Source organism: Electrona antarctica (assembly GCF_951216825.1).
Source record: "Electrona antarctica genome assembly, chromosome: 17".
In the NCBI taxonomy this organism is placed as follows: Eukaryota; Metazoa; Chordata; class Actinopteri; order Myctophiformes; family Myctophidae; genus Electrona; species Electrona antarctica.
In genome coordinates this window covers 30,970,034-30,997,610 of record NC_136798.1, presented here as the reverse complement: position 1 = coordinate 30,997,610, position 27,577 = coordinate 30,970,034, and the positions used below count along the sequence as shown (strand labels likewise).

Sequence of the window (27,577 nt, the reverse complement as noted above, 5' to 3'; positions counted from 1 at the left end):
TATATAAATAAACTTGACTTAATCACCAATAGGTTACTTATCACTTGAATGCAATCGAGCCAGCAGCCTCGTCTGGAGCAGACTGGCTGCGATTAGGAAACTTCAGAGTCTCATAATCAGGATAAGGAAGTGGAGCGTGTGTCTAAACAACATCTGGGTGTGAAGAACACTGATGAACACCAAGTTGTGGAGTAAGCAGTACGTAAGGTTTATTTCAAGGAGGAGTTTTAAACGTACAGCACTCAAACACGTACACTGAATGTAAAAACATATAGTGAAAATGTTTTCAGAACAAAATATTCATTTTCTAAGCTGCCATATAATCTTTTTTCATTACCTTTTTTCTTTTTTTAAATAGTACTTTAGGACATAAATCAAGTTACGCAAGTTATGCAGTTTTGATCACTGTTAAGTGATCGGAAGTTACGGATGGATGGACATCATCTAATCAGAATAAAAAAATACACATTCGGTTTTATTGTGAGAGGTCGACCAACTCCGCAATGAGTTTGGCCTCCTACAGCGGTACCCTTTGCATCTCCATTTCCTCCTCAGATATCTGGAAACGACAGCCCAGAGACGACACTTTCGCCTTTTCAAAATGACAAATGTAAGCTAATTTCACCATGCTGTAATTAAGAGCAGCAGAAGGCTAATAAACACAGGAGATGTTTTTCTTTGGGCAGTGCAGCAGTTTAGTAACAGGATACCAGAGGTTACAGTAATTGACATTTGTGCGTACAATAAGAGTGTGGCTCATAAATACATGAGCATTTAAAATGTTGTTAAGAAGTGTATAACAATAGCAACATTAAAAGAGTAACATTCACATTGCATTTCAAACAGACATACAGTATATTAGAAGTTTGCCGGACACACATTTTACATCAAGTTTAAAAACATTGGACCTCATCAAGGCTTGTACGACACAGATGCTTTCTTTGTAAAGTCAGTACAACAATAAGCTCTAGTTTGGTTAAGACTTAAGCCTGGTTTATACTTAGTAGTGACGTGAGCTTGTAGATCAGCTATTTTCGGTGCGTGACACCCGTGCGCAACTAAGTATAACGCAGGCTTCAATACTGCCATTTCACTCCCGGAAAGAAAACAGAGATGTTTTTGTCTTGTCATCGTATGGGATGGATGAACTGGAAGGCACAGCACCATTTAAATGAAGATCTGAGGCTATCACTTCAGAGAACCTATAAGAAAACACAGAGATCATGTGTGTGTGTGTGTGTGTGTGTGCGTGCGCACACACACAGCACGCGCACGCATGTGTGGGTGTCATCGTCTGTGTGGTTACCTGTAGTTGGAGCATGCTCAGAAAAGCCCAGTGATCTCCTCAGTAACAGGGTCAAGGTCAATGTCATAGAAACAAGGTCGTGTAGGAAGGCCAGGCATAGTGCTCATCTGAAGGAAAGAGAGAGACACATTAATGGAGGATGGCAAACTATTTTTGGTGAAAAAAAAGGAAGAACACGCAAAAAAACATAACGATAGCACAGAAGACTGTGCTGTTGTGCTTGTACTACTCATGTACTTGTACTACTCATGTACTTGTGTGATGTTGTCAGAAGGCACTCAAACATGAAGCCATGACTCCATTGATTGGGATGTCACCCTACAGACATTGGAACATAATAGGCAATTCACACTGAGACGGACTGAATCCGTTTCATTGGAACCGTTTCCGAATGGCCATTATTCACATTATTCACATGGTTACAGATTCAACAGCGCACCCGGGTACACTTGCATAACACACTTTAATCCTCCAGATAGCAGTGTGCTTGATGGCTGGCGCGCCTGGACACTGACCATCAACTCTGCGACATTGTCTCCAATAAATCCAGACACACATTGCATTGCCTCTTTGGCTCTTTGCCGTTATACTATTTCACTGTCAGCCTGCCTGCTATTCACTGTGTCAGTCAGTTCTGTGCTCCAGTGTTGTGTTTGATATTAGTTTGCTATGGATTCTACTTTAGCATTATTATTTTGTTTTACTTTGGAAACTATGCCAAGCAAAGCCAAAGAGCCACGTGTAGTCCGCAGAATAAGATCAGCGCGTACTGCGGTGCTGCGCGTATACGCAGATTCAACAGGAGACGGGCGGCGTTGAGAAATGCGCTGGTGTTACGCGTCATGCAGCGTCTGTGTGTTTTTTTTGTTGACGCTTGGCTCGTCGACTAGAGATTATGTCACGTTTCCCCAGGCTTTCATTTTGGAGACGAATGCGAACGAAGTCTACCCTTGGCACGACACCTTAATCACGCTGCTTAGGAACTGCTGTCAACCACTCACCGTGCCCACTAGTGGGTAGATGAAGCCAGCCCCGATGCTGGCACGAACATCCCTGATGGGCAGGGTGAATCCGGTGGGCACCCCCTTCTTGTCCGGCATGTGGGACAGGGACAGGTGTGTCTTGGCCATGCAGATAGGCAGTTGCCCATAGCCCTGGGTGTTGTAGCACAAAATAAAACTCAATGGTTTTTGTTTGCGAAGGAAAGAGAAAGAGGGAGAATGAATGTGGAAAAACAACTGCTAATCAGCGCGACTCGTCATCCGTGCAGTGGCAGTGATCTCACCTGTTGGTTGTAGTAATCTATCTTGGCTTTGGCCTCTGTGGACAGCTCAATGTCATCAGCGCCATACACTTTCTGGGCTATCGTCCTGATCTTCTCCACTATGGGTATCTGGGAACGGCAGAGTCAATCAGATACAGCTTTATTCTTTATTCATTTGGATCCCCATTAGCTGCCACCAAAGTACCAGCTACTCTTCCTGGGGTCCACTGTGAAACATAAATCATCACATAATTGTTTACAGGATCACAGCACACCTTGGCTTAAAACTGATTCAGTACATATTGACATAGAAAAGTCCTGTTTCTCTCCCCTCGCCCTATAGGGAAATTAAAGTATATCCTAACTTACTTTAAACCTCAATCTGAACTTTGAACATTCACTGGAGTTTCTGTGGTCTGACACTGGGGTTTTATCTGTGTGTTCTGAAGCCTTTTGAGCTGCAATAACAATTTGCCAGCAGATGTCACTGTTGAGGGATTTTGCCTGTCAATCATCGCCTCTCCCCCCTCCCCCTCACCTCTAGGTTGTAGAGGAACTGGAAGTCACTGGGTCTGCTGCTGGCCTCCTTCACGGCTTGCGCCAGCTTCACTGAACCGCGTCCGCCCAACGCCCAGTGGTGGCATGGCACGGCATTAGAAGCTCCGGACTCCTTGGCGATCTGGCACACAAGGTCAATCTCTGCCTGGGTGTCTGTCCTGTGGAGTCAACATGGCAACCGTTATATACATACTGAGGTGGCGGGTTATAAGCCAGTTGACACAAAGGTGCTATTTGGATTAGCGCAGTGTTTCTCAAACTATGGGTTGGGAAATATTCTTTTGGGACATGCTGCTATAGTACTCTAGTACTACAGCGACAACACAGAACTTGTACTGCTGTAGCACCCTACTGGCTCACCCGCCAGAGTGAGGAGCACCCAGGGTGCCACTCCTCCCACCCACCCAGCCTGTAGGACCACATCCAATAACAAATACATGGATTAAAGCAAAATGTTTGTTAGGCCAAGTCCTGATATGCGATAGGTGAAACAGTGTGAAAGGAATCGAAATGACTGAAATTTTAAACATTATGTTATAATTTAGCTATTGAAAAATAGCAGATCTACAAGCTCATAGCGCGCCACCGAGTGGCGCGCTATGAACTTGTAGGTCTGCTATTTTTGAAAAATCGTTAAAATGTGCCTCAAATCTTTCCGAAAATTGTCATGATTTAGAAAAAAGTCGTGGCGACTTGAGTACTTTAATCCAGTGGTTCCCAAACTTTTTCATGTCAAGGACCCCCAAATTGACACTAATTAGCCTGTGGACCCCCATTTGAAAAGATATGCCAGGGACACCCATAAGAGAAGGTTTTTACGGCTCTAGTAGAGATTCTCAACCCGTTTAATTTCAAGGGCCTCCCCAGTTTGACATGCATTACTCTACGTCTACGGCATTTCTATCTCCTGGACCCCCAATTTATATTGTAAAATCTATGTTAATTTAACCAAATTAACATAGATTTGGACATAGAATGGAACCAAATGGACCCTAATGGGTCCATTTGGTTCCATTTGTACTCTCTCAGAGTTACAGACCCATAAGGGTCCATTTGGTTCATTTAACTGGGGACCCCCTGGAACTCCCTCAAGGACCCCTGGGGGTCCCCGGAACCCACTTTGGGAACCCATGCTTTAGTTTAATCCATGCAAATATTCCACTCCCAGTCCCCGACCCAGCTTCCCTCCACAATCCCTCTGCGAGTTATTCATCATTTTGGTGTCTTACTTGAACACGTTGAGGGCGACCACCACCGGGACACCAAAAAGATGCGCTATCTGGATCTGCTTCTTCAGATTGCTGTGGCATCCACCGGCCACAAGGCCCAGGTTCTGGATGAGAGTTATGCGAGGAAACACACAGCAGACGCACAGCGGGTCAACCCCAGATGGAAGTTCAATAGTATGGAAATGTCTTTTAAATCCTGACAGTTTTCTGAAAAACCCATGTTTCTATGTCAGTGGTTCTCAACCTTTTTCATATCAAGGACCCCCAGAATTATCTGTATTTGGCCGCGGACCCGCATCTAAAAATGTGTTGTTCCAGGGACCCTCCAGAAGCAAAGATTTGAGTTAGAAACGCTCGCTCTGAAAGAATAAATATTCAAAGATTTGCGCCACATTTTCACGATTTTTCAAAAATTGCAGATCTATAAGCTCGTATCGTGGCACTTGGTGCCACACTATGAGCTTGTAGATCTGCTATTTGTCAATAGCTAACAGGGTTCCTGTCCAGAATGGGTTAATGTGAAACTCTGACTGTATGAATCCCCTCATCAAGAGGAATATAGTCTAGTCACCACAGCTGTATGAATCCCCTCATCAAGAGGAATATAGTCTAGTCACCACAGCTGACCAAGAAGGATATTACCCATAATTAATGTTGCATGTTGGACTCGGTATGTGTATGTGTGAGTGTGCAGCGAGATAGAGAGAGGATCAGAAGCAGTCCAAGAAGGTTGTAATTGGGTTAGAGTCAGTTTTTTTTTGAACACCTAAGTGCCTGTGTTCCCATCTTCTATGATATAAAATGCAACCCAGAGCGAATAAATAAATAGCTATTTGAAAGATGAGATGCAGAGTCTGACATTGATATCACTACCAAAGACAATCCCCATCATGGCTCATCCTATGTATCCATCTACTCAAGCCCCTGCTTATGAAGTCTTATAGAATTAGGAAGTAATAAAACTCATGCCATTGAAATACAGCAGCTAGTCCATAGGTACTAGCTGTATTATATAAGAAATCACACCCGTGTGAAGTGAGGGGCGATCTTATCATCGTACATCTTCATACATCATCTCATTCCGGCCAGTCAGAATTTGCGTCCTCACCATCATCTTCAATGTTTGTGTTACGCAATGTTTGTGTTTACAAGAACACTCAATGTCAATGGGAGTTAATGTTTATGTAGGACAAAGTTTGTGCACATACACCAAAAGCTGGACATAGGAGGGGCTATCGCCCCTCAAAAATAGACGTACTCAATGTCCATACTGTATGTTAAGGAGTGTGATTACAGCAAATCATTATGCATAATTATTAGAGTATGCCATTAGTCTGTTAAAGTCTAAATGTTGCTTCCATGCCTGGTTATGAATAGCTTGCAATGTTCTTTAGTGTATTCTTGGTAGATTGTTTCATGGTATTGTGTCATACAGTAAGACTGTGGTACACTTAAGACTCATCTATTCATTATTTTGCATATTATGTGCATACAGTGTGGCTGTGTGGGTTAACAGCATACACATACGTTTACGAGTCCCACCTACACAACCAGAAACCACATGTAAGGATTATCTGTGTGTGTGTGTGTGTGTGTGTGTGTGTGTGTGTGTGTGTGTGTGTGTGTGTGTGTGTGTGTGTGTGTGTGTGTGTGTGTGTGTGGACACACGCGGACACAGTATATACACAGTATATACACCCAAATGTATGTCTGTCGTACCTCATCTATGTACTCCTTGGGAAGAGGTGCACCTGCAGAGACCTAGAAAAACAAACAAGCTTAATTACACACTATAATAACATCAGGGGTGTAATTCTTCATTCACACCTAAAGCTAATAATTAGTTGGACTCAATAGGCTAGTGGAATGGCCTAGAGATTAACATTTCCTTTGTGTTTGATCATGTCTGCATGAGTCATTACTGTTAATGTAATTACAAACTATAGACTTCTAGGTTAACTGGTAGGTGATTTCCAGGAGGTGGGCCATTGGCGAGAACTATTAAATAGTCGCTTTGTCCTTAGATGCCCTCTGTCAACTAGGGCTGGGCAATTAACTGAAAATGTGTGTATCAAAACACTTTTGCTTACAAAGAATCTAACCACTTAACTCTGTATCATAGCTCATAGTATAATGGACGCGTGTACAAATCTACAAGGTTGAGCTGGTAGAGCTCCTATTATTCACTATTACAATGTTTTCAGACAGAAAGAGTAATGCGTAATGTGTGAGATACACAGTCAAGTGGGCGTTAACTTACACTAGGTCCACCACCGTGCATCTTCAGTGCTCGGACAGTAGCAACCAGCACTACCACGTTAGGCCTCAGGCCTGAAGCCCGGCACTTGATGTTGAAGAACTTCTCCATCCCGATGTCTGCCCCAAAACCGGCTTCAGTTACTGTGGCAGACAAACAGCGAGGGGGTTCTTACTCAACGTAGGGAAAATGGTCAAATATACAGTGACAAATACCACAACTACTAATACTGCAAAACATGCGACATCATTGGAATGTATGACTTCTACTGTTTGTGTGTGTGTGTGTGTGTGTGTGTGTGTGTGTGTGTGTGTGTGTGTGTGTGTCCATCGGGGACTCCCAGACTCTACAGTTGTCAGGTACATCTGGCTGTCTTTTCCAAAGCATGTAGTGCAGAGCAAAATAGTGAGTGTCAATTTATCTCTGAGAGATTGGACTCATACGCTTCTGTGTTAAATGAACACTCAGGATTTGACTGTGTGCTTTGGCCTTTACCCAGTGGTCAAAGTAGTGCGATTGTTTTGAAATAGAAGTAGCTGTTACAAGTGAAAAGGCCTAAATTAAGTCAAATTGATGATCATCATCGTCAATTTGACTTGGATAAAAACAATATTGGGATCAAAATATACTTAAAGTACCAACGTAAAACTATTAAGCTCACAATGCGCAACACATTGTAAACTTGTACATTGGCTATAATCAAAATGACAAAGCATTAACCATTCAGTGCCACCTGGTGGACACCAGGTGTTGGCCCTCGTTGCCAAAAAGCCCATTATAAACAAATTAAATAAAATGAAAATCCATTGTGCACGTCATGTGCATGTCGTCACGTGGATTAGAGCAATTAAAATAATAATAATAATGTTTAAAAAAGGCGCCAAAAGGCGCCATTGGCACTGAATGAGTACACATCCCCTCCCAGCCCTCCAGGCCAGAGCGTGGCGCTAGTGCCAGAGAAATCCTTGATATAAGCATAGCAGCATAGCAGTCTTGAAAAAGGGACTCAAGTTAAGTAAAAGCACCTCAACATTTTTACTGAAGTACAGTACTTGAGTAAATGTATTTGCACCACTGCCCTCCACAACAGTGGGCCTCTTACCGACAAAGCCGTCCTGTCCGACCAGCTTCAAAGCCAGCTTGTCTGCCAGCACCGAAGAGTTGCCATGGGCGATGTTGGCGAAGGGCCCGGCATGGACAAACACCGGCGTACCCTGCAACAATTAGAAGGGCACACAAACATACAGGAGGGTTTTGAAACCAACATGTCATCCCACAGCGACCCACGCCCACCCATACAGTTGGGTGCCACCGATATTGTCCCTTATCATTTGACCCATTTAGGCCTGACCTCAAATACTCCAGTTTTCTGAAATAAATATTTTCACGATTTAAAAAAAATAGCAGACCTACAAGCTCGTAGCGCGCCACTCGCACTATGAGCTTGTAGATCTGCTATTTTTCAATAGCTAAATTATAACATAATGTTTAAAACACCAAAAGGGGTTCGCGCCCAAAATGGGTTAACTGTCCTTTTGCGCAGATCACGCAAACCTCAGCAAAAAGAAAAGGACAATATCGATGGCCTCCAACTGTATGTTCAACTATGACATAACCAAACTAGAGACACCAGGTTCAAAGTGAGGAAACCAAACAAAAACAAAGCTATCTTAGCTGCTTAGCTGCTCTCCACTGGTAATCTATAAGTTTCAGAATTGATTTTAAGATTTTGCTGATGACTTTGAAAGTCCCTCAAGGACAGGCCCCTAGTTACATTTTTGATATACTGGCCTTAGATCCTCAGGTAGGGCCCTCCTGGTTGTTCCTAAAACTCACCTCAATACTCAGGGTGATCAAGCTTTTGTGGCCCAGGCACATAGGATTTGGAATGCCCTACCCGAGGGGCTACGGCTAGCAAAATCAGTGTCATCTTTTAAATCACTTTTGAAACAATTTATCAGTTATTGTGTGAATTAATGTTATTCAATCTTCTGATAATACTTTTCTGTTTTATCTATTCATAGAACTCTGTCTGGAAAGAACACAATATACAAATTATTATCATTAACAGATTTCGTGGTTTTGATCAGATCGGTGAGGTTCAGAGCTCATTTTTGATTTTGCGGTCATCGCGATTGGAATATTGGTGTTTTCTGGAGAAAGGATGGACGTCGCCTTAGTTCGCTAGCATTGGCGCTATTGCTACCAGTATTTAAGATGGCGACAAACAGGATGAGCGTCATAGTAAAATTGCCTCCGATCAGGTGGCACTCAAAGTGTTAGGTGCGTAAATGGGTTAGTAGGGCTGCGTGAACAAGTAGGTAGGACTCACTTCAAGTGTCTGCATAAGTGTGGGCTTGATGGCATCTTTCATCAACACTGTCAGAGCTCCACTTACACCCTGAGAGAGACAGAGAGAGAGAGAGAGGAATGGAGGTGGAGCGGATTGTAAGCACCGAGATACTAGATCTCAGAGAGTTAAACCACTATCCACACTACCACCGAGACTAAAGGTCCACAAACAAACAACACACCAGGTCCTCTGCGGTGACGGGTTGTCCCGAGCGGCTGGTGCCCACCACCATGCGGGCCAGTCTGTCTCTCATGTCCTCCAGGCTATCGGTCAGAGCCAGGATGGCCATAATCTCACTGGCCACTGCAATGTCAAACCCAGACTGAAACAAGAGGAGAACAAAAACATACGCGTCACATATTGGCAGGGGTAGCACAGCAATTTCCATTACATTGTAAATAAAAAGGCATTTAATCATCCAAGATGCTCTGGTGCTATATTCTGTTGGGAGGCATTCTGATATGAACACCGGGAATGTGCTTCGTTACATCACATCACATCACAGAGCGCACAGAGTGTGGCTTATTTATGAACGACCAGTTCTTAACAAATTAAAACATGGGCCAAGGTAAATGATGAACACTTGAATGTTCCAATCCCGTCTACCTCCGTAACATACATTAAATACACATACGCATATCATCACAAGTGGGGCTCTTGAGGATAGATGACAAGAGAGAAAGATTGAGTGTGTGTGTGTGTGTGTGTGTGTGTGTGTGTGTGTGTGTGTGTGTGTGTGTGTGCGCACGTGTGGAAAGGAGTGGACGACGAGACTATGTGAGCGTCTCTGAGTATGAACAGATCACTGACACTGACCTGTCAATCAACACATGTGCAACAGTAAGCCACGGTGATGATGGAACATCAAGCGCACTACCTACCATCGGCGTGCACGTGCACCTTCTAGTGCTCAGAGAGCAGCAGAGAAAGCAGCTCTGGACAGGACTGTTGCTGCAAGGGAAGCTTGCTTGCTTGTCTCCAGTCAGCTGATCTCAGTTGGATACTGTTTGTCCCTAACATTTCCCCATATTTTTTGTTTATTGAAATAATGTATGTTTTTCCAGTGCAGAAGCTTCAGAGTCTGATAATCAGGCTACAGCTTGCCAGTCCTTGGTCTGGTAGCGTGGAGTGGGTGGGGCTTAGCAAAGGGTCCATTGAATGCGATATACAGTATTCTCAATGGGGGATGCTTTGAATCAAGCATATTTAGTTTTTCATAGACGTACACAACGTGAGGATATTGCACAAGAGAAATGAAGAAAAAATACAGACAGGCAGATACAGTATCATTTTGTTGGGAAAGGCCCGGTTGTTTCTGACATGGAGCCAACATACCTCTCTCATGTGTCCTTTCTCGGTGCTCGCCTGCCCCACTGTGATCTTCCTCAGAAAGCGGTCATTGGTGTCAAGAACTGCAGAGGAAGATACACCAACCAATCGTTTTTTTATAGATTGAAAGTGAAATTACATAGATTTGCCTGCTTGACATTTTGTGATTTTTAAACTAAGCACAGTGGATTCCAGTAGCTCTGGACACAATGGGGGATTGATAGTTTCATGGCACAGAGTATGACACTAAAGATCCGTTTGCACATGTGTTGTAAAAACAGATCAAACTGCACATGTATGGGCTTGTAAATGACCGCAAGGACCATAGGCCCGATAAACTGACGAGCATGATCTTTGTCTCTTATTGCGAGTTTTTGTCTGGGGACCCTCGGAAATGCTTTGGCCATGTCTCGCGACCCCCGCCCCACTCCCCCTCCCCACCCCCAATTCAAATTACAAATTACAATAACCTTAATAATAGACAATACATCATAAATGAATAGCCTATACTGAAACCAGATGTAATCATGAAGGAAAGTGTTGTACTTTGTGTTCTATGTAAACTCTTAATTTCCATTTTCCAGCCGTTCAGTTGCAATATATAAATAAATAATAATAACAATAATAATAATCAAGTCCTTATGCCAGAGGGGATTTATTACTGTACTACTCATCAGTTTGTCGTGAGGTCGTGTTGCTAAGCGTCAACGTTTTATTTCACATTAACAAAGCAGTGAAAGTTGAAATTCAATGGAATTCCCCTTAATTGTTATTATTTCAGACAGCCCAATGTTGTTGACGGCAAGCAGGAATGAGAGACAGAGAGAGAGAATTCCAGTGATTCCACTCCTACCTCTCTGCCAGGTGACCTTGGAAGGGTCAAGGTCGAGGCGGACGAAGGAGCTGACCTCCTGGGCCGTGAGAGAGCTGGGATCTGTTTTATTGATGCCCAGCCGCTGAAAAGAGAGAGACAGACAGATGATGTACATGTTATGTAACATGGGTGGTTTGGGTTGTCCTATGGTTTGTCTTAGGTTGATCCTACAGGAGATTGTAGAATGTATTTGTAGTGTATACTTCATTACTCTAAGAACAGTACAGCTTGACTCCATTTTGCTTTTGAGTAAATCCTAAAGCCTGAGATAGTGGGCCATATTTCCGCTAGTGCTATACCCCTTATACCCCTTTACTTCTTTGCCTTTTTTACTATTTTGAGAAATATTTCAAACATTCAAATAGCCAATCTACAAGCTCACAATGTGTTGATGTAGATCGTTAGTTGAGCACTTTTAAAATGTTTTCAAAATGGTGAGAAGAAAAATAGGGATAAGGGGGTATAGCATGGCGAAAATAGGGACTGTGGTGCACCGGATTAGTAGATTTACAAGCTCACAACGCAACACATTGCAAGCTTTTAGAATGTAGATCATCTATCTTCATTGTGTGACACCCGCGCACAACTAAGAATATCCAGGCTTAATGTTTTCCTGAATCCTTCCAGCACCGGTGGCATTTTAATGACGACGGCAGCACACCACCGATGAATGAATGTGCAGACGGTGCAGGAAGACAAGGCCGCTGACCAATCATGCTTGATGAACTCCCTGCGAAGTTCAAAAGGTTCACTTTGAGAGCTCAGTTTAGAAACGAATGATTCTCTTTATCTTTCACTCCATCCCATTTTACACGCCTCTGAACTCCTCGACTCAGCAGCAAAACTCAGACATTAGTGCTTACCTCCGAACCACATAACCTTTGCTGAATTTTATTTGTTAGGACTTAACATCGGGCATTCTGGTATCAACGCTCAATAAATTGTCTTGCTGGCCATCACATAAACAGATATGAAGTCTGACGAATAAACATGCAAGTGTTTGTAGTTAGGGGGACAGATAGGAGTCTCTTAGAAAGAGACGTGTTTACTGATTTCCCCTAGTGGACGATTTGAACGAAGAAAGAAGCAACACAACGGTATGCCTGTGTGAGCTAGTTAACGGTTGTTGACATCCTCAGTTCTCAGGCACTCTGCTGTGTTTATGACTTACATGTAGCCTGGCGATCTGTATGGGAGAGAATCGCCTGACACCATTCACAGAGGGAACCAGTCTATTGTATAAGGCCTGGTAGGGGAACAAAAAAGAAAATGTCAGATTTACTATGGTCACACATCGTCTAATATAAGACTGAAATTGTGACCTTACATTACACTCATTTTGACACTAAAGACCACGCTGTGACATTCATGGATTACTAATGAAGGACCTTATTGATTGATTAAACATACAATAAGACAATGTAAGCATTTTCTTCATGCACAAGGACCAGATATTTTCATGTATTCAGCGTAGTGTCAAATTGAGTGAACAAAGTGCTGACACCGCTGTGATTGTCACCTTGTCTGATTGGGTCGCCTCGTGAAGCATTCTGGCATCAATGGCAGCTGCTGTCAGGTTATTGGCTGCTGTGATGGCGTGAATGTCCCCTGTCAGGTGCAGGTTGAACTGGAAGGGGGTGGGCAGAGCGTACAAACAGAGAGGCCATGGTGATAGACACAAAACAATAATCAAAGCGTGGAATAACTACTTGAAAATTGTAAATGAGTGTAATTAAAGTGCTTTTAATATATTAGGATACATTTGTGTGACTGTAAAGACGGGGAGAAGGCGTCGCATCCGCTTTATTGTTTGCTCATGATCAGAGCTTCCGTGTTCCAGAATTTGAAAATTGCAGTCCTGCCACGCGAGACTGTTATGGTAGAACTATGAGGTGTGTGCAAACGTGCTTGTCCGTCTATTTCTGTGTTTGTGTGTGCACACGAGTGTGTGTGTGTGCGCGTGTATTGGCATTAATATGTGAGTATTGGTGTGTGTGTGTGTGTGTGTGTGTGTGTGTGTGTGTGTACACGTCTGCATGCATCTCTGCATGTTTTCATGAAGCCAGTGCATGTCCAGCTGAGAGGTCAGTGAGGGTCTGTCTCAGTGTCTTACCTCCTCCATAGGGATGACCTGGGCATATCCCCCTCCCGCGGCTCCCCCTAGGACAGGTACAGAGACAAGCGGCAGCACCGTCAGACAGAGACAATGGGATGGGGACAGGGACGGGACTGGGCTGGGGGTACACAGAGCAATGCTGAGCTGTGGACTTTGAGTGAGGCGCTCCACCCTGTTACAAACCCACAGGAATGCGGGCAGGGTGCCGGCCCGGTTCCGGCGAGCCGCCACGCGTCCGGAACGGTCGAGAAATGACAGAGTTACCATGTGGGGGTCCCCAGGGGGTCCCCGGAACATCCAGACCCCCATGAACGCGCCCAGGGGGCCGGCCCGGTTCCGGCAAGCCGTCCCGCGTCCGAAACGGTCTACTGTACTGTACTGTCACTGTACTGTCACACCCGAAATCATCATATATACAGTTAATATGTGTGTGTGTTAGGCTGCGCAACAGTGATACTTGGTTGTGAAAACCAACCAAAAGCTATTTTCGTGCTCGGACACAGCCAGCCAGCCAGAGACACACATAGCTGTCTATAAAAAACACAGAAGCCAACCGGAGTTCAAAGGAGAGAAAAGTCTAAAAACTATGCTGAAGGTGCTTCCAAGATCAGCAGGAAGAAGAGGAGATATGAGCACTCAAAAAACGGAGAGGATATAACGTAAACTAAATTTAATAAATAAACAAACAATTACAGTCTTCATCAGGGCAAATGCACCCTGGGCAAGACCTACGCTGTAGAGGCTATCATTTGTTTTGGCGGATTTTAGCGGAAGTATCGACCAAGGTAATGACGTTGATGCTTTACAAATCAGTTTACATTCTCCGTGAATGAAACAAGTGTTGTGATTGGTCGGGAAAATATCGTATCCGGGGGAAATATATCTGACGGATGTTCCGGACAATACATCCGCCGATAGCTTCTCTGCCTTACGTTGTGACCAGGCTTTTCTTTTCACAGATAAGTAAGCCTGGGACCGAGGCTAGGGCAAATGTGCCACCAAGGTACTCTGTAACTTGTCGAGTAGGGCGTGTGCCAATTAGTCTGACCTTGCACATAGTACTTCGCTCCAGAAAAGAGCAACATACTTTGTTTTTTTTTAAAGCAAAAGACATCAGGCAAAAATATTTAAAGCATGTATTACAATGTAATAGAAAAATATGTTAATCATGTTAAGAGTGCATTGTAACAGATATTTCACTTTCAAAAATACTTTGTCATTTCATCGTCTACTCAGGCTTATGTGAACACTGAGACCCGCCCCCTTCCTATGCAAACCCATTGTAACTTCAAACTCCATTTTAACCATGATAGAATGCAAGTTCTATCCTTTTTTCTGGTAACTCATACTGCCCTCCTAATACGTGAGGTGCCTGTGGTTTTCCTTTTTATGTTTTTCATTTTCCAAAGAAATTATTAAAAATAAATGAAAAAAAATTAAGAAACACGGGCACCTCACGTACTAAGAGTCACCAGAAAAAAGAATGGATGTTTTCGATGAATCTAAATACTGAATCGAGCAATTGGGGTGTTCACATAAGCCTGAATAGACGATGAAATGACCAAAGTCCTTGATGAAGAAAACTCATTCACACAAGCGTCTGCTTCTCCATTGCTGACCTTTGACTCCAAAGGTGGGTCCTTGGGAGGGTTGGCGGAGACAAGCGAAGGAGTTGAGCTTGAGGTGGGCAGACAGGGCCTGGACTAGTCCGATGGTCACAGTGCTTTTACCCTCACCGAGTGGAGTGGGCGTGATACTACAACAAGAGAGAACCCCATATGATTGATTGATTTCATTTATGCACTAAAAGGTGCATAAGGACACTACATTAAAATCATTGCATAGGTATATACACCTATGATAGATGTATATACTATGATAGACAAAATACATTTGCACTGAGTTTGTAAAACACTGTTTTACAAACTCCAAGCAATTACTTTTTATTTTTTCTCCCCCTGCATGCGTTTGTAGAGCGATCTCAAACAGAATCAATAGAAATCCTTAAATTACGAGAATCTCGTCTTTGACATTCTGGACGAAGTAGCTAAAGATGAGAAATCTCGTCTTTGCCACGCCGCACAAGGTGCCCTTTTTTCACATGAGCACCTGCCCCTCTAAATGTCTGTGCACGGTGAGTGGGGCTACCCACAAAAATAAAGGACCCAGTGAAGTGAACCACTGTGTCAGACTTACCCGGCCACCAGCACATATTTCCCATCAGGCTGTGCATCAAGGCGGTCTAACAGGGACAGTCGGACCTTGGCCTTGGTCCTACCATAAGCCTCCAGCTCCTCAGGCAGCAGGCCGATCTCCTCGGCCAGCTGGTCCACTGACTTGGGGATCTGGGCTCTGGAAATTTCTATGTCGCTGCAGGAACAAAGACAAGACAACATGACAGTTCAATGGGATATAGTAATATGTATATGTACTGTACGTCGTATACATTGTAATATGTCACGTAAGAAAGTTAACAATTCAACACCCCGGGAAACGGTGGCATACATCATGTTTAGTAATACTAAGTCTTTCTGTGTTGGACTATGGAGATGTCATTTATGGGAATGCTACTCCTTTTGTCCTCAAGCCCATGGATAGTTGGATACAGTTTAGCATTTCTGCTCTGTGATCTATATCTGGTGAACATTATAACCTGTATAATAGAGCGGGTTGGATTTCCTTGACCGACAGACGAAACAAACACTGGTACTTGTTTATTTTTGAGGCAATTGATTATTGATTGATTATTGGAATCCTGTAACATATAGGACACGCTCCAATGACTGGCTCACACTAAAAAGGTACACAGAGCAATGCTGAGCTGTGGACTTTGAGTGAGGCGCTCCACCCTGTTACAGACCCCCAGGAACGCGCCAAGGAGGGCGGACCAGGTCCAGCAAGCCACCCCGCATCCGAAACGGTTGAGAAATGAGGGGGTCCCTCTACTGTACAGCCTTTTGTTTTAGTGCCCCAACCACTTGGAATAAATAACTTCTCCCATAACATACGGTCAATTAAAAGCTTTGATTGCAGACTTACCCACAGATGTCTGCAACTGTTTTTAAACTTGTGTTGTATCACATGATATGGTAAAGTTTGTTTTGTTTTGTTTTATCGTTGATGTTAAAATGAAATTGTACCATGATGTATCTCGACAACACTGCAAATGAGGAAAACATCTGAACTTCAGTCTTTGGAGAATAAATAAAGGTTTGAATGAATGAAAAAAGAACATCATTGGACAACTATGAGCACTGTCAGTCTGTCAGACATTTGGCATTAGGATGAACTTCAGGCAGGGTTTTAGTCCATTACACATACCTTGGTACAGTAGAGAGGGGCTGCAGCTTGAGACTCCGCAGCCGCCATGCTCTGTACTGCTGCTCCTGGAGCCACCGGCAGCTGCTACGCACCACATTCTGGTTGAGTCGGAGGCAGGGAGAACAGACAGAAGACAGAAAGAGACTATGGTCCATCTGTACGCTCTTAATTATCACACTGTTTTCCTTACTGTCGTAGGAAAACAGTACAAACAACTAAAACAATGCATACAGTAAGTGAGAACACAAAAGTAGTACTGGCCGCGATGAGCATGACTTTCTGGGTCGCAGCCAATGTAATTATTTCAAACGAGTTTGCCTCATTGTATTTCTGTGGTGTTGAGCTGGTTACGATGACATCTCGGGTGACATTTTGTTTTCCCATCTAAATACTGTACTCTAATTATCAGTATGACATGCCAATGTTCTATGGGTATGCAAATATAGAGAGGTGGGTATAATTGTAAATAGTTCTCTGACACCTGTGTTCTTACACTGGCAGGTGTTTTCTTGCATACCATGTATTCCTGACTGTGTCCGAAACAATGCATTACGTTTTAAGCAAGCTGCGGCAGTGTCAGGGCTCCAGACTAACTTTTTCACAGGTAGCACTGGTGCCACCTACCTTTTCATTTGGTAGCGCCACCACAAATTAGGTAGCACCATTTTTTTCTTTGTATAGCGTGGTATTAATACATGATCTTATCATGCCCCCACATCGGGCACCATTTATTTATGTAGTGGTTTCCACCATTAAAGGTTTGAATCATAAAACCCCCTACAAAGGTCACTGTGTAAAAAACAGCAACCTACCTGGTTATACTTCAAAACACTGTAGATGGTTTCAACCCACCACAAAGTCACTCAGTCAATAAAGGCAATATTTATATTCCACACACAGAAAGTCAGTTTAAGGTTTTGTGTTGAAAATTAAATGCAGTCCAAACCTTTTGGATTAATAAAGTGACAATTTGTACAATATCTCCATTACCATTATCCAAATTAATTCCTTATTATAATATTTTTACATTTTGGAAAAAATCTTTTGCAATGTGAAATGCCACCAAATTCTTAATCCTTTTCCTTGTCTTTATGGGCCAACTTGTGAAAGCTGCATGCTTTTATTGTGAAGGCAGGTTTCTGAATGCTCTCAGAGCCTGCATATCTCCGTGTGCTGAAAATAGCTGATCTACAAGCTCACAACGTGTCGCGTCCGCGACGCGTTGTGAGCTTGTAGATCAGCTATTTTCAGCACGGAACACGAAGAATAAATCAGGCATCAGTGCTCTTCACTCACTGGGAGGGAGATTAATGTATTTTGTTGGCCGATCATCATGTATGGACCTATGGACACATAGGCTACCTCCTCGATGCAAACATAACAAGCTTTGGAAGCTATTTTTCGTGGCACATTTCGTGGCACATGTTTAATCAAACAACACGTTTACTAAGTTTCACTCAGTGTTTGGGTCGGGAGTCGGCTGTCTGTGTAGATCATGACTGATCATCATGCAGTTAGATATGCGCGCTGCGCGCTCCAGTGAAATTGTACAGCTGAGAAAGATTCGTTAATTTGTGTCGGATAAGCTGCGTTCAGACCTGAATATATATTCGCCTCGGTTCGTCCAGTTTGTACCGCGGCAGGTCGCGCCGCCGTTTGCGCAATTCTCGTCTTTGAATTGACTTTGTATGTAATCGCGCCGCTCTGACCATCCAAGTCTGAAGGGCTTATTTGTGCGTTTTCGTGAACGATCGTTCTTTGAACACTGGGCGTCAGGCGAACGTCCAATGTTTTCAATCAATGGAACGGGCAAGCACTGCGGGATGTTTTTTTTCCTCCACTCATCCTTCCAGCAAGTCGCACCTGTGCGACCTCATTACATTTTAAGTATCACCCTTAATAAATTAAGTCACATATGCGACCTAATAGGTCGCACGCTGGAGCCCTGGGCAGTGTGCATGTGCAAAACTCAAACCTAGACTACACGTTTCTTTCCAGGAGTGCAAAAAAACGTTACTTATTTAGACATAAAGTTCAGCCAAGTTGACACAAGACGGTAAGAAAACAGGTACTGTAACAGGCCAAGAGACACACCTGCATTCTGTATGCTGCAGAGAGGCGGGCCGTGCCAGAGTGGGAGAACATCTCAACAGCATGTTCATCTAGGACAGTGACACATTCAACACACCCATTCATTAAAAGACATTGCTTCCCAGTTCATGGATGTAACATTGTACTGGGGGTCTATTGTTTCATGATTTTAAAAAATGTTCAGAATTTATTTCTAAAAAAGTTGATTTTCTGTGAAAATACCACAGGCTCACAATGTGTGAGCTTGAAAATATTATAATTACATTTTGTTTAATATAGGTTTGAGTCCAGGGCAGTGTTAATTTGGTTGACTAAGATAAGACTAAATAGGAGTAATACTAATTGGTGTGATATTGAAAAGACTAAATCAAAATTGCTGAAAATAATTAACACTGGTCCAGGGGAGACACAAAATGTCTCTTTTGGGTCTCAGGCTAAAATGTTTGGGAAGCCCTGATGTAACAGCTGTGTCTACCATACCTGCCATTGTGTCAGGGTTACAGTGGATGACGGCAGCTCCTGGTCTCAGCCAGGTGGGAGGCAAATCCACGTGTCCCTCCCCTAGCAGGACCACAGCATCCGCCTGCATCACCTACACAATGTAAATACAGCACATACGTGAAGAGAGAAAGACAACAGAAGGGTACAACATCACAGGCTTACAGGTGTAAAACAATGGGTGACATTTTTTTTTTGTGCAAGTTCAGCTTGCGTTTTTTTTATAGCACAGCTCAAACATGTGGAAAACAGATTCTACTATGCTGCTGCCACCAAGATATGGAATGACCTACCAAAACATTACAGTTCTCGACTCCACAAACTCAAAACTAACCTAAAAGAATACAATTTAAAATAGCTTTATTGTAGAATCCCCTGCCCCCCTCCCCCACACCTCCTTTCTCTGTAAATATACCATGTGATGCTACTGAGTTTTATTCTAATATGTACTGTATTTATATTGCATGTACTTTATGTATTGCTGATGAATTGGGTACGTAGGACCACAATGGAAACAAGTGCCCTGTTGTTGTTTTGTGTTATCCTTTTAGCATAACCTTTGACAGTGCTACCTGTACTGTCAACACACTTGTTAATAAAGTATTCAATCAATGAATCAACGTTGTGCTCAAGGGCTGTCCTTTCTCATTTCACTCCTTAGTGTTAGATCTTGAGTCATTTGTTCACACAGTCCATCTAAAGAAAGAGAAAGACTGCCACTATGTGGTCAAAATATAAAACTGCATGCAACACACAAACACCTGTTTCTGTAGATTCTCAAAGTTTCCGCAGTTGAGAGGTACCATTCCACTTCTCTGTATCAGGCATTGCATCGCCAGCCCTTGGGGTCCTTCACTGCCAATGAGCAACACAATCTTCCCCTCCAGAGAAGCATCTGTGAAAATAAATGAATGTACTTACTTATTTTGTGGATTGAACATGCCATTTTACCCACAAGATCATATTTAATCTGAAGGAGATCAACATACTGCATGCCATAGAGTCTGCAGGGGTTGGTTGCTGGAGTACTCAGAATAAATCTGCTGAGTCCAAGGGCACTTTGACCTCTGAACCCTGACCGTTGACCCCCAAACTCACCATGTCTCTCCAGAAGCTCAATGACAGCACTGGCGTAAGGTGGCACAAAGCCCTCACTCACATCCCCTCGTATCAGTCGGCCCATGTTCAGATCTGTTACCCTATTGCAAGATGCAAAACATACAGACAATTTTATTCAAAGAACAATTTCGTATACATAACACTATTACCATTACTAATATACTATTTGTATATTATCAGTTTGGCCGGCTATTGTGCTGACAACGCGCCACGTCAGTGAGCGTGTTCAGGTTTCAGTACCCAGCGTTGGCCAGGATATTGCATGGAACAAAATTGTCTCTCTCTCTTCCTCTCTCCCCAACGCTCTCTCTCTGGCCTTGTGGATATCTTAACACAATCAATCCAATTTGTTCAGCTCATACTAATTATGCAGGGTCCCTCACCAATTTCTTCACTCACGTGTCTTTGGAGAGGACATTTGCTAAATGTACTCACTGTTACTTTTAATTAATTGTGTGCAGGACGATACAGATTTGGGCCAAATTTGACACGTGCAAGTAAATGCATTTACCTCTGCCAGGCAGGCAGCAGAAGTTTTCGCTGAATGGCTGCTTTGGAGAAAAAAAAGGAGCCATCTTGTGCATGTCCAAACTAAAGGGGACCATTCATAATGAATAGTGGCTTCTTGATGGGCATCCACACAAGTCATCTTAAGTAAGAGATAATGCAATCCACCAACTGAAAGTGGGAGGATTGGACCAGAAGAAACATCTCCCAGAAGAGATGGACCAGAAGATACACTGCTTCTGTTCCATCTCTAAAGAAGTCACCAATCCACACTCTGCGTTTCCCCGTCTCTGCATGTCCAATAAAGCCCCTTACCCATCAACGTCCTTTTCAGGTTTGAGTGCGCTGAGCACGCGGCTGGTGAAGGAAGCAGGGGGGAGGTAGAGGTAGATACCATGCACCCTTGAGTCCTCATTCAGCTTCAACACCTCGTCTAAAATCTATGCATATGCGCACACACACACACACACACACACACACACACACACACACACACACACACACACACACACACACACACACACACACACACACACACACACACACACACACACACACACACACACACACACACACACACACAGAGAGAGTGTAAGGGAAAAAACAAACCTATCATCGTACATCATCTCATTCTGGCCAATAACACTTTTGTCTTCAATGTTTGTGTTTTACGCAATGTTTGTGTCACTCAAAACAAGAGGTGGTGGTAGCAAAACAAAGATTGTGTTTACACAAACCCTCCAAGCTGGACATAGGAGGGGCTAGCGCCCCTCAAAAATAAAATTGTCACACTCCAGCCTAAATGCAAAAATATCTAATATATTGTGAGTCTAAAATAATTGATAGAAGAAGGCATGGCATCTATTTTCTTATTAAAGCACTGCAATCCATAAGACTTGGGATTTTAACCCAGTTCTCCTGCGCGGGAGTTAAAACTACTAGCAGTGAGCTAAGACAAGGCGCCCGCTTGGGCAGGGGAGCTACAGCCATAGAAAGGTGATGATTTGATTGGCTGAGAAAAGTAAATATTGAAGATAAAAGTGATGGCAGAAAAGTGAAGACGCCTAAAGTGATTGGCCGGAATTACATTTGTGATGATTTGATTGGCTGAGCTGAGCACGGAATGTGATGTATGATTATGTATGATGATAAGAGCGCCCCTCACTTCACAGAAGTTGATTTTTATATCTATGGCTGCAGCACTTGGAGTTTCAGGCAATAGCGCTTGTCAACCACTAGTGTTCCTACCCAAACACATGGTCTACATGTATCAATGGAAGAACAAGTCTGTCTCCAACTGCTAGTTACAGTTTATTGTGCAACTTTCTGATTCAATGTTGCTTAGGGATGCTGAACTTGCATGGCCCCAAGAGAAAGAGGTGTGAGAGAGACTGACACAGACAGACAGACAGACAGACAGACAGACAGACAGACAGACAGACAGACAGACAGACAGACAGACAGACAGACAGACAGACAGACAGACAGACAGACAGAGCAGCAGAGGTCTGTTGAGGCCACGCTAGTAATAAATCAACCTCGTAGTCATCTGAGGAATTCCATACATCCGTAAGCCATGAGCTAGCTAGGAGATCCTTACTACACAATACACATACACCCATGGGATCAGGGGTGCCCCTTCCAGCTGGGTAAAGGTTTTCCCTTCCTCATGCTATAGGGGTTACATAATGTTACACACAGCACAGTAGAGGAAAACTATTCTCCCTCACTGGGTGGGAGAATATCATAAAATAATAGGTAATTCGTACAATTGACCATTTGGAGTAGAGACTGATTAGCTATGATTATGTGAAAACAGCACCCCCTATTGGTACTCTAAACATCGGGACATAGGGACATAGGTTGGGACATAGCTGTTCCTTGGAGTGGTTGCACCACTCAAAAATAATGCCAGCCACAGTGTAGAGGTAAGCGGACTCTGTCTGAACAGGAAAACAGACATGAGTCATGGGTTAAGTGCGACTCTCACTTACTTCACCCTCTGTGCAATCGTTTGGAAGGCAGATCCGAGTGACATTCAGGCCAATCTGTGGAGAGAAGTTTATAGAGAATGATTATTATTTTATTTTGTTAACATCCACCTACAGTAAAATAGACAATATATAGGCCTATAAGTGATGTTAGTAGAGCAAACTAGTTTACCTTTCCTGCCATTTTCTTGTTGATCTCCAGCCAGCCATCATCCTCGCCTGCCTTTAGGGTAAAACCATTTAATCACACAGAAGGACGCACGCACGCACGTCACAGAAAATAAACACTATCTGCTGCAATGATTACAATCAGAATATAGCGCTTTATAGGAGAAAACTGCAAAATCAGCTGGGGAAGTATGAGCAGGGCATCAAGTTCACTCTGGCTCCAGGACTTATCAGTTTTTTGAGGGTCAGAAAGACAAATTGAGGGGCCATGGCCTTCATGAAATTCCTGCCCTGATCACAACATCACAGATAAGATAACCCACCCAGGTCAAAGGTAATTTAGACCAAATGGGTTATAGACTTCAGGTTATAGTCATCTTCTGCACTGATGCAAAGCAGAGACAAAATGCACACTGAGCCACAGCTCAATCAAATATACGTTATTTTAGGTGTATGTATCTATACAGATTTTCTTACATTGCCTTTTCTCTCCACATCAATTCCACCTCCAAGGCAAATTCCCAGTAATGTGTATCGTTACTTTCGGGAGGAAACCACCCAACTCTATTTTTGAGGTTTTTGATTATTTTTCCCCCGCATAAATCATTGCTACTGAACACCCTTTACGTCTGTGCGTTGGTTAAAAAATATTGAAACAATGAAAAGTAGCAAATAGCGCTTCGGACAAAACCTCTTAACTCCATTGGACCCTCAAACTTCACCGCGAAGACTTGAATTGCACACGGATACTGAATCCGCAGGATTCAGCGTTTTAGCCAAAGCGATAATTTAAGCATAATAATATAATTTGAAAATGTATAGATGTCTCTTCAACAAATGGGAGACAGTGGCAGGGCTTTTTCCAATTGCGGTCCTTTTCATAATTCAGTGTTTTAGGCAAAGCGATACAGGCCTAATTACTATATTATGTTCATTCCATACCAAAACTCTGTCGCGTGCGCGCGAGTGTGTGTGATTCTGATCTGCCATCTCTGCGTGTTGACACTATACACACACGCAGAAGATGGGAGGCGGAGGCGCGGGGGGTGCGCTGCCCGTATCAGTGTGCAATTCAAGTCTTCGCAACTTCACCACCTCTCCCCCTCTCATGCATATAAAGTCACAATACCAACTTTGATGAAGCAGTATTGCTTTGTTTCAAAAATATATTAAAGGTTTTCTTAATTTCCTGAATTTTTTTAATATTTAAGTTAAGTAGTTAAGTGGTTTCTTCCCGACAGCAGAGATATTCAAGTCTGTACTATCCCTACGACTGCAGATGATGAAAACTGCAGATGAAAATGTGCTACCTAATCAGTGAGAGATGGTACATGGTACTTTTCTCTTCTGAGTTCAGTGTTTTTGTACAAGATCCCAGGTGAAATAAACATAAAACAAATGTACAATTCAGGAATTTAGCAGACGCTCTTAATCCAGAGCGATTTACAGTCAATAATAAACCCTTATGGTACCTGTATGATAGCCAGCACAGGTTGGAATGCTGGGTTTTTTCTCTGTAAAGCCACCATCTCCTCCTTGGTGCTCTGAATTACATCCCTACAATGAAAGTAAAGTATTTCACACAAATACTACATAGCAGGGGCATGTGATGTAAGTTGTTGAAATAATAATACACAATAATCAATCTCCACAATTTAAGTGTGAGCAAGTGTGACAGATTAATAACACCTGGACAATATAGGCCCTATATGACCCTATTATTGTGCAGACAGATGTTTGTCGCTTTTGTTGTTGCCACGTTGCTGTGCCTCTGATTGGGGAGGAGCTATGGTGCTCGTCATGGCCATGGGTATTCGGTATGGCTAACACACTGACATACATAATATACAAATGTAAACAAATAAACATTAGGCATTAGCCCATCCCTTGATAGTTGCATCATTTAACGTGACGTCTCTGTTTAGCCAACTACATTTTACGATTTAACCAAGCATGCCACGGTGTTGTTCGCTACAAATGACATGTTCAGACAGTTCAGTTTAATGCGAAGTAAGGGAAACGGGAAAGAAAGAATAGAGGAAAGTTACATCAGCTGGCAGGAGTCCCTTTGAAGACACCGGGGACACGTGGGGAATCGGCAAGGCAACAAAAGAAAAAGTAACACCAAGCTCGCATTTTTGACAACAGCTTGTGATGCAAGCCTTGCTTTCGACATTCCATTGTCTCATATAAGCAGAGCAAAACGCTTCTTATTGTACCAGGAAATGTGTTTGCCAAACAAAAGGTTAAAGTTACGAAAACCACAATATATTGATGATCTTACCTCACAGCATTTTCGTAGCCGGTCCCGTGCTTTTGTGATTGTTTCCCAAACTTGAGGGCTGTCTTGGAGCGGGTGCCACTAGTCGTGCTGGCCGCTGCCCGGAGACCTCCAGTACCCGGAGCTGGCAGGCATCTCTTTCCGAAGACCCTCGACCCTGCCTGATGCGCTTTAGACGCCTGAAGACCTCGACAAGCACCGCGAAGTACAGAGAACCTCATCACAATTCTTCTCGGATAGGCTATAAAGGGGATAGGGTAGTGTAGTGGGTTGTTGGAGCAACACACACAGTCAGTGAGTCAGGAACTTAGTAGGGTGAGGGTCCTGATCTGATGGTGGTGAGACCTATGAGACCCGGGTGTGAGAACGAGGAGGAAGGCGCTCTAGTCTGTTCGCGGTTACGCGCACGCGCGTTCATTTGCCATCATCATCTAGTCGAGGCAAGGTTCGTTTTGCAGATTAGGTACAGATCCGGTTTGGGGGTTCTACAGCGGATATGGAAATGGTGCTTGCTTGCATCTATGGCCCAATCCCAATCCACTCCCTTGCTGACTCAATGAGCCCTTACTGATTTAGCTGCGCGTTCATGTGAAGTCTGCGAGGGCTTGAGGGATGTCCCATTTGAAATCGGTAAATCAGTGAGGGCTCAGCCCCGCCCCTTTATGTGCCCTTTGCCAAAGTCAGCATCAATGCTGATTTTAGCTGACTTTGGCAAAGAAATTACCCACAGTTCATAGCGTTACCAGGGGAATGAGGGGGATCCTCCGAACGTCAATCATTTAAGTATGCAAATTAGTTATGTATCGCGGTTAGAATGTCAACAAACACAATAGTGCTTTCTCACTGTTCTCAAAGGGAGACGGAATGGAAGGATAGGCTATATATTTAATAACAATAATAATAATAAGGGAAATATGATGACAAATGACTAATGAGCAAAGTAAAAGAATATGGAAATGCAATGTATAATGAATATTATTATATATGAATATTACAACCCCTATCACACAGGAAAGTGTATTTATGAAACTAATAATAAAACGATCAGCTTAAATACTAAAATAGACATGATAGACATGTCATGTAGGCACTGGCTGTGAATAAGGACAGTTTTTATAAAGTGATGCAAAGTAATGGCGGACTCATCTTCAAAGTGCTGTCCCATTCCTTTCACAACAATTTGGAGCCCTTGCAACCTCTCACCCTCAAGCACTTACAGCTGACGTCACTAAAGTCAATGAGGGTTCAGGGCTCAGGGATTGAGGGAGGCAATTGGGATTGGGCCTGAGTGTGTTGGGGAAATTACCGGACACAGTAGGCGGAATCTAGAACAGATATCGACGTAAATCTGGCTATTTTGTCCAAAATGTAAATATATATTTGGAAAATGTTTTTAACTAGGCTAAAGTATAGTATACATTATTAGAACGTGCTTAAACATTCGACAATAAAGTACTATAGACAAATAACAGTTTAAGTTATTCTGACCCCTCCACGAAAAGGCCTAGTTGACTTTAGCCATCATTTATACATTATGGATAATTAGTGTGGACTTAAACTGTAAAGTGCTATAAAACATATGCCTATTATCCAATCATTTTGGGGCATAAACATCGTTTTACAGTCAATGGGCATAAACAAGAAGTTGAAGGATAAATGTAAGCCTACCGTGCATGATCACATCATGAATACTTTCACACACACACACGCACACACACACACACGCGCACACGCGCGCACACACACACACACACACACACACACACACACACACACACACACAACAATAGTATTATATATCTGCAAGGACGTTAACAGTTTAGGAGCACTTGTAAAGGGTTTAGGACGGCAATTTTATACAAATTAATGCCATGCATTTTGAACCCTAACCTGTAGGCTATTAGTTGCACAGCAGTGTCACACACGATACAAATAATTAATTTCTAATATATTAATATATGGTGCGCGACACCAGCATGAAAAATAAGGCATAATTCCAACCCTATAAGTCTTTTCCTAAGTGTAAACCCTAAAGATAATTTTGAACCAACACACAGCCATTTTTTCTCGCGTGAACCAAACTGTCCTCACAACAAAATTACACTTTGGGGAAATTAGGCATTTGGTACTTGACTTGAATACAAGTAAACACACCTCCTGGCATTCGGGTGTTTCCTTGTTTCTTGAACGTCAGAGAAGGACCAAACTGACCCTGCTTCATTCCTCCTGAGTCACAAGCATTGTCGCATGCATGACGGTGGCGCAATTCACTGCCAACACACTACTAAACTAAAGTCACATTCCATTCGCACGCC

General features: G+C 43.1%; 1 protein-coding gene across 3 annotated transcripts; it reads right to left on the bottom strand.

Moving 5' to 3' along the window:
* Nucleotides 1–194: 194 nt before the first annotated feature.
* On the bottom strand, nt 195–27,486 carry mthfd1l (methylenetetrahydrofolate dehydrogenase (NADP+ dependent) 1 like). Of its 3 annotated transcripts, none has more exons than XM_079526577.1 (29): nt 27,417–27,486; nt 25,266–25,503; nt 24,454–24,538; nt 22,986–23,036; nt 22,817–22,870; nt 21,138–21,262; nt 20,295–20,395; nt 19,958–20,091; nt 19,179–19,290; nt 18,702–18,769; nt 16,608–16,705; nt 15,483–15,656; nt 14,906–15,042; nt 13,284–13,330; nt 12,690–12,797; nt 12,342–12,416; nt 11,150–11,252; nt 10,303–10,379; nt 9,149–9,289; nt 8,947–9,015; nt 7,717–7,828; nt 6,618–6,757; nt 6,077–6,118; nt 4,358–4,461; nt 3,109–3,286; nt 2,592–2,699; nt 2,308–2,460; nt 1,307–1,413; nt 195–592 (listed from the first exon to the last, which is right to left on the bottom strand). In XM_079526577.1, exons 1-28 carry the CDS (start codon nt 27,481–27,483, stop codon nt 1,324–1,326), a joined length of 2,991 nt encoding a protein of 996 aa, XP_079382703.1. In that variant the 5' UTR covers nt 27,484–27,486; the 3' UTR covers nt 195–592; nt 1,307–1,323. The 3 variants fall into 3 exon arrangements, with proteins under 3 accessions (XP_079382703.1, XP_079382702.1, XP_079382704.1); XM_079526576.1 differs by lacking the exon at nt 195–592 and adding an exon at nt 709–1,202; XM_079526578.1 differs by lacking the exons at nt 195–592; nt 27,417–27,486 and adding exons at nt 709–1,202; nt 26,931–26,936.
* Between the last annotated feature and the right edge of the window lie 91 nt (nt 27,487–27,577).